At 33.6% G+C, this 10,159-nt stretch overlaps 1 protein-coding gene across 7 annotated transcripts in view; it reads left to right on the top strand.

The window, feature by feature from the left end:
* The window catches only part of Rps6ka6 (ribosomal protein S6 kinase A6), a 192,338-nt gene extending 182,898 nt beyond the window's left edge, over positions 1 to 9,440 (top strand). For all 7 annotated transcript variants that reach the window (XM_048336024.1, XM_048336028.1, XM_048336025.1 and 4 more), the window contains 2 exons: positions 6,854 to 6,994; positions 7,445 to 9,440. In XM_048336024.1, coding sequence (XP_048191981.1) covers positions 6,854 to 6,994; positions 7,445 to 7,570 — 267 coding nt within the window. In that variant the 3' untranslated portion in view covers positions 7,571 to 9,440. The remainder of the gene's footprint in view (positions 1 to 6,853; positions 6,995 to 7,444) is intronic.
* Positions 9,441 to 10,159: the final 719 nt, after the last annotated feature.

A 10,159-nucleotide genomic window follows, 5' to 3' on the forward strand; every position in this document is an offset into this window, starting at 1 on the left:
TTGTTCTTTTATTTGTCATCCATCCTCTGGTTGTCATTCTGTCAAGGAGAACTTACTTTTTTTACCTGAAGGATGTTAAAAGAAATAAGATAAACTACATCCTCTTAAAACAACTTCTATGTCTTTAAAAGAAAGTATCAAAATGTTGATACTTGTCTGAGCCATTTGGTGGTATAATCAATATCTTATTAATGTCCTTTCAAGGAAGCAATGATTATGAAGTTTGGTATATGCCTGGTGTAGTAGCTCATGTATGTAATCCAAGCTACTTGGAATGCAAACATCAGAAGTATTGTAGTTTCAGGATAGCACAGGCAAAAAAATTCTCAAGATTCCATCCCAATGTAATAATCTGGTTGTGCTGGTTGACATCTGTAATCCCAGCTTGGAGTGAGGGGTGAGGGTCATAGGTTGGAGGATTTGGTCTGAGGCTAGAATTGGACAAAAACTTAAAATGAGTAAATCAAAAATGTACTTTAAGATAGAACCTACCATAGATATGTAGAAAATAATCATTGTTTATATAATGAAGTCATCATTTGTAGAAAACATAAAAATCCTTTTCCCTAATAGTCTCTATTTACAGGTCATGTTTTATGTTCAGTTGCTACATAAGAGAGAAATATGGTAGTTTCAATAGAGAACTCAGTGTAATTCCCTAGAAAGACAAAGTTCAACAAAACAAAAACCAATTTTGCAGGGCCATAAAGTTAATCCTACAAGAAAGTAAGCCTTTGACTGCAATTTTTACAATTTTTTTTGTATTTGAAAAAAAACAAAACAGAAAATGGGTACTTGAAAGTGGTGGAGTGAGGTCAAGGGGAAAAGAGGTAGATGAATAAAGGAAAGAGAGGGAGAATTCAGTCAAGAATTCAATGTATCGTACATAATTAAGAGTAAGGGAAGAGGCTGGGGATATAGCCTAGTGGCAAGAGTGCCTGCCTCGGATACACGAGGCCCTAGGTTCGATTCCCCAGCACCACATATACAGAAAATGGCCAGAAGCGGCACTGTGGCTCAAGTGGCAGAGTGCTAGCCTTGAGCGGGAAGAAGCCAGGGACAGTGCTCAGGCCCTGAGTCCAAGGCCCAGGACTGGCCAAAAAAAAAAAAAAAAAGAGTAAGGGAAGGAGTTGGTATGGGACAAATAAGTGAGACTGATGAAAGGAATAACATTAATCAAGATGTATTTATAAACTGCTTAGTTAAATGCCATCTCTGTACAACAATACAAAGAAATACATGATACTTGTGCGTGGCAAATTTCATTTGTAATTCTAGCCACCAGTTTGCTTCATTTTTTTGATAAATAGCATGATTTTGTTCTTTATGGCTAAATCGTACATCATTCTGTATATTACATACCATATTAGTCTTCCATCCATTGATGGGCACCTAGATTGATTCCTTATATTGACTGGTAATAGTACTATAATAAACATGAGTGTACAGGAATCTCTTGTTTGCTGATTTCATGTCCATTGGGTATATTTCAAAGAGGTAGATCATATGGTGAAACTATTTTTTTAGGAACTTCTATTGTGATTTTACATATTGGCTTTACAGATTTACATTTACACCAATAGTGTGTAAGGTTGCTTTTCTCAACATCATCAGCATTTACTTTACTTATTTATGTACATAAATGTTTTGATGATATCTATTGGGTGAGATAATATCAGTGGAGATTTGATTTGATTTGGTGGCTAAGGCATTGAGCATTTTTCAAAATTTATTACGCATTTGTACATTATCCTTTGAAAAGTGTCCATTGAGTTCAGTTGCTCATTAATTGTTTGCATTTTTCTCTTTGTGGTAATTTTTTTTTAGTTCTTCATATATTCTGGATATTCACCCTTTGTAAAGTGAATATCTGGAAAGAATTTCTCCAATTCTGTAGGTTGTTTCTTCCCTCTTTTAATTTATTATAATTCCACCTATCAGTTTTTGCTTTTATTTCCTAAGCGATTGGCATTCTCTTCAGGAACTTGTTGCTATGCCAATATCTACTTGTGTTTTCCTGTAGTAGTTGCAGAGCTTCAGGTCTTATATTAAAGTCTTTTATCAAGTTTGAGCTGATTTCTTTCAAAGTTGGAGGATAGTAGATCTACTTTCAGTCTTTCTAATCATTGATAATTAGTTTTTCAGGCACCATTTACAAAATAGACAGTCATATCTCCATGAGTCTGTGTCTAGAACCAAATGACTATAGATGCTTGGATTTATCTAGGTCCTCTGTACTGTTCAATTAATCTGTCTGTTTTCATTCTAGTATAATGCTAGTTTTATTACTTTGGCTCTTCGTATATTTTGAAGCCAAGTATTATTATAGCTTATAGCATTGATCTTTTTAATTAAGATTGTTTTGTCTCTTTTGGGTCTTTTGTGCTGCCATACAAAGTTTTGAGTATCTTTTCTATTCCTATGAAGAATGCCAATGAATTGTGGTAGAGATAGAATATGTATATTACTTTAGGTAATAGGGTCATTTGAAAATATTCTCCAAATTCATGGAGATTTATCCATCACTGTCTTTTTAAATTTCTTTAGTGTTTTGTAATTTTCATTATTGAGTACTTAAAATCCTTTAATATATTTAATGTCTAAGTATTTTTAAAGCTATTTTAATGGTATTTTTTTTCCTGGTTTTTGGTTTTTCAGTGAGTTTTTTTAATTAGTATATACAAAAGCTACTTTTTTGTATGTTGGTTTTGTACCATTCTAATTTGCTGGATTTGTCCATGAGTTGTAAGTGTCTTGTAATAGAGTATTTAGTGTCTTTTAATTATAGAGGCCTATCTGCAAACAGGGATAATTTGGCTTCCTACTTTCCTATTTATAAGCCATTTATTTATTTATTTCACTAAATTCTCTAGTTAAAAACTTCCAGGTACTATATTGAATAAGAGCAGCAAGTGTGGATAACTTTGTCTCATTCCTAATTTTAGAGCAAGTTTTTCAATTTTCCCCTATGCAGTGTATTTTAGCTATGGGTTTGTTGTGTACAGGTATGACACTTATATGCATAGTTTCTTCTGTATTAGGAAGAAATGTTGAATTTTGTCAGAAGAATTTTTCTGTCTGTTGTTTTGATTGGCATTTACTTTATGGTTCAGGATATTAAGCATTTTATGTGTTTATTAGCCATTTGTTTTTCTTCTTCTGAAAACTGTCTTTTCAAACCCTTTGTTCATTTATTAATTGGTTTGTTTGTTGTTTTGCTGTTGAATTTTTAAGCTCTTTGAATGTTTTGGCTATTAATACAGAATAGCTGTCAAGGATTTTTTTGAATAGCTGCCAAGGATTTCCTCCTACTTTGTGGGTTGTCTGGGTTCTGATAATGGTTTTTTGTTTTGTGCTTTCTTGGTTTGTTGTTTTTTTTTTTTTTGGTTTGTTTTTCTGTACAGGAACTTTAATCTGATACAATCCCACTTGTAAATTCTTGTTATTTTCTGGGCAATTGGAGTCCTGTTCACAAAAATACCTATCTTCCAGAGTTCTCACTATGTTTTGATCTGACTTTTAGATTGGTTTCATTGTCTTTCTTGAAATCTTTAACATATTCCTTGTGTCTCTGCATTGCAATTTTCATGTGTGTTGGAATGAATATTTCTAGTTTTTTTTTAATTGTCAAGGTGATGTGCAGAGGGTTTGCAGTTACATATATAAGGTAGTGAGTATGTTTCTTGTCAAGCTTGTTACCCCTTCCCTCATTTTTCTCCTACTTTCCCTTCTACCCAGTCCCACTCCCAAGCTGTACAGTTCATTTCCAACATATTCTCTTTGAGTATCCCTGTGGCATTGGTTTGTCCTTTGTCCTTTGTCTCACCAGGGAGGGGTCTTAGTGTGCAGCTTTCTGTTGTACCACTCAGTGGAGAGAAAGTGATGATGAATGCATCAATTAAAAAACAAGACAGATATTTACATGTAGTATAAAAAACAAATTGAAAATATCAGATACATCCCTAATAAGGGATATGGACTACTTATAAACTACTAATTTAAAATTTATTAAATGTACAAGTATTCTGTAATAAAAAAAAAACAGGAAAGAAGAAAGGGAGGACATAGGAAAGCAGGGAAAGTATGTGAGATGAAAGTGGATGAATTATTATTAAGGGATAAGAAATACAGAGTGAGATAAAAGTATTTTAATAAAACATCAGAAAGATATTACATTGATCAAAGGGTATTGTATTGTTAAATGACAACTGCTTTATGTGACTAAGGATAATAATTGGTAAAAATATTCAAATACTTTTCAGATCAGTCAATGTTTCTTCTTTTTAAAGGGATATAAACTAGCAATACTTCAGTTTTACCCCCACACTTTACCATATTGCAGTTTACTTGATGTTCAAGGCAAGTAGGTATTGCATTGTTTTCTCTCTGAAATCAGAATATGTTAGACTAGACTGGGCTGTTCAGAGGCTAAGCCCAGCCCTGCTTTTTTTCATAGTGTGTGCAGTACTATGACCACTGATAGGCTGAATTCCTGCCAGCATTCTATATAGCTATGACTGACAACATGAAGAGGACAGAAGCCACTCCAAACAGCTCATGTCATGTAATCCCACAGACCCCTTAGTTGTATGTCCCCATGCACCAGATATGCTCTGCCATTGTTAGTGTGGGTATGAGAAAATGCCTGAACATGCTGTTACCACCAAATGCCTTAAGCTTTCTGAATCTAGAAATCAGTCATGTTACAAGTCTTCACTGGTAGAGCAAGGAAATACTGGTCTTCTCCATCCTAGTACCTGGCCCAGCTAGTCTTTCTCCATTTTTCAGAAGTCCATCTACAGTGTTCCAAATGTAATAATAACCCTTGGCTTCCCTCCACAGTGATGCCCACACTTCCCACCCAAGTAATCCTGTGGTAGAAAGCCTGTATCCAGGCCACAACTAGTTTCCTTGGCCCACAATGATTCTTGAAGCATTTGGTCACTTAATCTCTGAGGCTCTCCCTGCTCAAAGGTTTAACTGTAAGACTTCTTTTACAATTATTCTCCACCATGGAACCAGTAAGCCAGGATGAAAACACAGACGGCCCCTTCTTAAACATCTCTGCTATGCCAGTTTCACATCTGTCTTGGATGGTGGCTTTGTCAGGTTTAAGACTGTGTGCCCAAACTCACTGAGCCTTTCCTTTTCTTTTATTTAAAGTCCTACTTGTTGTTTTTATACAAATCTAAAAGTCAGTATTTCTAGTTTCTATCTTGTGTCTGTCTACAATAAATTGTTGCATTCTTGTGCTTTCCATGCCACCAACCTCTCCTTGCAGCCATCCAGATACGTAATATTTTGTTTCAGATTCCTCTCCTAGAGTTAACTTTGTCTTGAATTTTTGTTAGCACTCACCATCAAAACTATCTGGATTCGAATTTTCTTCTTCTGTAAGTTTTTAGATATGCACTTAATTCTTTAAGTAAATGTATGGCTATTTTGATTATCTTTCTTCTTGAGTGATCGTTGACTTCCTTTTCCTTTCAAGATATTTGTCCATTTTTTAATATATTGGTATAAAGGTTTTTTTAGATAAAATATCTCTACTACCCTGAAAATATCTGTACATACTGTCATGAATGTCTCCTTTCTTATTTTATCTGTAATAGCTATAAGTATATATCATTGTATTCCTCTTTTCATTTTAATATTTTTACTTCATTACTTTTTAGCTCTGTTTCATTATGAATGTTCAGGAGCTTATCTTCTTAACTGTCTTCAGTATCCTCATGAGATAACATCTGTTTTATTCTGAGTTGTATTTACCTTTGGTTTTGAAAGATAAATATATATTGACACAATATAAAATTCTAGATGGCACATGTCTGGCCTTTCCTCAAGTTGACTTTTATTTAGCTGTCCTACTCCCTTAGTTTCAACAAATTATATTCATCTTTATAATCTGATATTAGTATTTAAAATCTTCAGTTTCATTTTTTTTATGTTGAAAGAGTATTAGAATATTAGAAAATGCTCATTAAGAAGAGCTTTCTCTAAAGTATAGTAAAGATAGTTTAAAGTACTGTGTAATTTAACATTTAAATTTGTGTTTGTACTATGCACTCAAAATGCTCGTACTGTAACAGATATCAAAATAATCATATACATAGTTATGTTAATGGAACACTCATACTGACAGATAGTTGCTAACATATTTATGCTTTATTTTCTTTGATATGTTGGAGGATTTAACGTGTTAGTATATTAGTGAACTAATTACACCTGACTTTCCATTCTGTGCTGTGTCTGTATATACATACCCTTGCATATCTTGGATCCCAGCTTACCAGCAAAGCTCAATAGCTCCTTCTCTTCTTGACCATTTAACAGATTCCAGAATGACTATTACTACTTTACATTTTTTTTCTGACTGACTTCATTCTAGTTCTTAGATGTTTGGCATCCTTTAATTTAAAAATAATACAAATATACTGTTGAGTGAAAAATAGATTTCAAGATTATGTTTTGGCAATTAAATATGCAGAGTGGAGATTTTATTTTTCCTGAGTATATGAAATAAACAGATAACAGCTGGGTGCCAGTGTCTTACACCTCTAATTCTAACTATTCAGGACAGTGAGATCTGAGCATCTTTATTCGAACCCACCCTAAATAAAAAAGTAGTGAGACACTTTTCCCCAATTAACCAACAAAACGCTGGAAGTGGAGGTATATAGCTCAAGTGATAGAGCACCAATCTAAAGCAAAAAAGTTCAGGGGCAGCTCCCAGTTGCCCTGATTTCATGCCCCAGTACCACAATTAAAATATAAATCAGATTACACTTGTTGATATTTTTATATTTTGAGAAAATCTGAAACAGTATGTTAATTTTTTTTCATTTTCATTTAGGATTTGCTTTCCCACATGCTTCATATGGACCCTCATCAACGATATACTACTGAACAAGTATTAAAGCATTCTTGGATTACCCATAGAGATCAGTTGGCAAATGACCAGACAAAGAGTAATGATTCATCACAAGTTGTTTCGGTAAAACAAACCTACTTTTATGTGCCTTCTTAATACATAATGTATTATATTGTACATAAAGCCATTATGTGCTATGACACTGAGGTAATTCTCTTTTCTTCTACTCTGGTAGTGGGAGATAGTACTAAAATATCATATTTGAAGTTGGGGATAAAAGTAGTACATGCAAGTTTTGTATGAAAAAATATTGCTGTTTTTACAACCATTAGTACCAGTTCCTGAATTCCTAGGCATTTTTGAACTATATTTCAATTCGATGTTTTAACAATTTTTGTAAGATAGTTATTTAAGTGGAAAACATTTAATACTGAGGTGTTCATTTCTAAAGGCAGCATCAGTATCTTCTTGGGGAAAAGTTTTTTCCTAGATAAATACTTCATGATACAATGTGGAAGATTTTTCACCTCCAGAGGTTGTTATTCAGTGCACGATGTTTCCTCATTATGGCAGGAAACAGTGGTTGCAGCCTATTCTGCCCTGACTCACAAGGCTTTTCAACCAGTCCTGGAGCCTGTTGCTGCTTCCAGCTTAGCTCAGCGACGGAGCATGAAAAAGCGAACATCAACTGGCTTGTAAGATTTACAGTATTCCTCAGCTACCTGGATGAAGAAAAAACTAAACATGTGGCTTTTTTGCCTAATCTTATATTAAAGGCACTGTTTTCTGCTATATTACTTGAATATTCTGTTTAAGCCCCCCTTTTTAGGGGGAGTCAGATTAAACAAAATTTACACAGGTCCACAATATTCATTCTTGTTTTGCCATAATGTCTGATTGTTTATTTAAGCATAAAATTAGTGTCCACAAGGTCTTAACTTTTCTGCACACTGACTTCTAAAATTCCTTCAAAATCAATTTCCTATGTTAGTTTTTTTTTCTGGTTTCATACAGTAATGGTTTAGAGCATCATTAGCAAAAATCAAGATGCTTATAGTATAGTGCTAAACAGTGCCAGTATTTTGATCATCAAATCGATCGTGAAGGAAAGGCTTCTTTTTAAGAGACAAAAGTATTATAGAAAATTGTTGGCATGCACAACCAAAGGACTCCATTTATTTGTGTCTCCGTAATTTCTAACTTGTTGTCATAGTAGTTTTCTCCCAGGGCACAATGCATTTGTGCTAATATATGAACTCCTGATATGGCTGGTGCCAAAGTTTAATACAAGAATTAGATCACCAATAATATGTGCAGATGGACCTGTATATTATCCATAAGTGGCCTAATGTAGTGAAAGTTTCCCTAAAGCATCTAACATTTTACATCTGTGAAGAGTTTTTTTTTTACCCAAAAGACATATGTTGGTGTTGTAACCTGCTAAATAGGTGATAGGTATGCTTTTGAAGACAAAGTACATGATGTTGACACTACTTGGTGATATGTAAGCTGACTTTGAATTTAACCAACTGGATTTAATTGTCATCTGTTCCCTTTTAAGTGGAGCTACACTGTTGTATTTGTGACTTCCATATTTGGGGCTACAGTGTGGTATATTGATCTACCTTGACTCCTATGGTAATGTAGTGAAGTTTTGCTATAGTGGACTTGTGCACATAGCACATATGATATAGTATAATGTATTTCAATGTTAGATGATGCTATGTAATAGTTATACTTCAAGAAGATTAACATTTTAAATAGGAAGTAATATGTGAAATTTTAGCACATTAAAATCATATTTATAATGAGATAAATACTTGGCCAAATTGGTCTTATGAAATCTATGATTCAGAACCACTGTGTAATATGTATCATTTTCTCTAAATGCTAAAATTAAAAAAAAACTTTGTGTTGTTGAGGAAAATACCATTACTACTGCTACTGAAAGAAAGCATTCATGAATGTAAACTGGAAGATATCACAGTTTTGTTTAGTGAACATAGTGAACTACTTGTGTGTGCTAGGTGTACTGTTTACTGTGTGTTTTATTTTGCTTAGTTCAGAAAGAATTGATTACTGAGTATATCATTTAGACTAGGAGATATGTAACTTTGGTATTTAATAAAGGAACCTATACATATTCTCTTTACAATGTATGTGATCTATATTCCATGCACAAAGATCTGTTTCCTGGTTGTGATCTAAAGTATGTTTTATTACTTTGAGGTGTCTTTTTGAAATAATTGAAAGACATAGAAAACACATAATGCCACATGGTAATATTGCTTAAAAGTAGTTAGATGTGAATATTGTGGCTTTTATGTTCCAATTTGACTCTTTCCTCATTTCACTTTATTACAGGAAGTACTTGCATGTATTAATTTGTGTCCACATATTTTGAGTTATTTTCATCCTGTCATTATCTTATTTGTGCTTTTTTTCCTACCAGAATTGATTTGTCATACTCAGGTACAGTTTTCATCAAGTTTTCAGGATACTACTTCTATGTATGCTTTTTAAGTAATAAGATTAGGGGAAATAAATTGGAAAATGAAAATATTATCACTAAATAGCCTTTATTTTTTTTCTATATTTAGTACTTTAAAAGTAGACGATCTTCATTGGTTTTCATTTAGCTTGCTCAAAGGGTCATGCTATATAATCCTGTTGTGAAAGGAACACTAAGAAAATGAATAAGCAGCACCATTCCTTATCACCCAGTTAGAATTGCCAGTGTATAAATGAGACAGTACACAAGTCGATGTACCCAGTAATTGTGAGAGTTTCCTGCTGGAAAAATAAAATGTGCTATACTAACAGAAGTAGTAGAGGCACAGTCTTAGTATAAGTGAAAGCTTCAGACCACACCCTTATTTTGTAGTGGGAGTCCAGGCAGGGTTGCCCAATCATCTTTTTGGCTAGAAAAACATCGATGTAATAAATGCAGGATTGAAAGAGTATTTTTTAACAGACTTGTCTAAATGTGTGACCAGTAAAAAAACCTTTCTCTAAGGCTTAAGGATGCTCTGGTTTCATAAACAATAATTTTGCTTTGTCTTTCATTTCTAATTAGTAGTACTTAATAATGGCACAGTTGGAGGAGTTTTTAAAATTTGTTCTGGAAGAGAGAGGATATTGTCCTTATTTTTCTTGAGGGAAAATATTATGTTTGTTCAGATGGACTATCAGTTAATTGTGCTAAAACACATACTATCTTAAGACCATTTGCAAGAAAATAAGAATGCAGTGCTGATGATTATGACCTCATAGGCTAAAACATCCTTT

Source organism: Perognathus longimembris, chromosome 28 (genome assembly GCF_023159225.1).
Source record: "Perognathus longimembris pacificus isolate PPM17 chromosome 28, ASM2315922v1, whole genome shotgun sequence".
Taxonomy (NCBI): domain Eukaryota; kingdom Metazoa; phylum Chordata; class Mammalia; order Rodentia; family Heteromyidae; genus Perognathus; species Perognathus longimembris.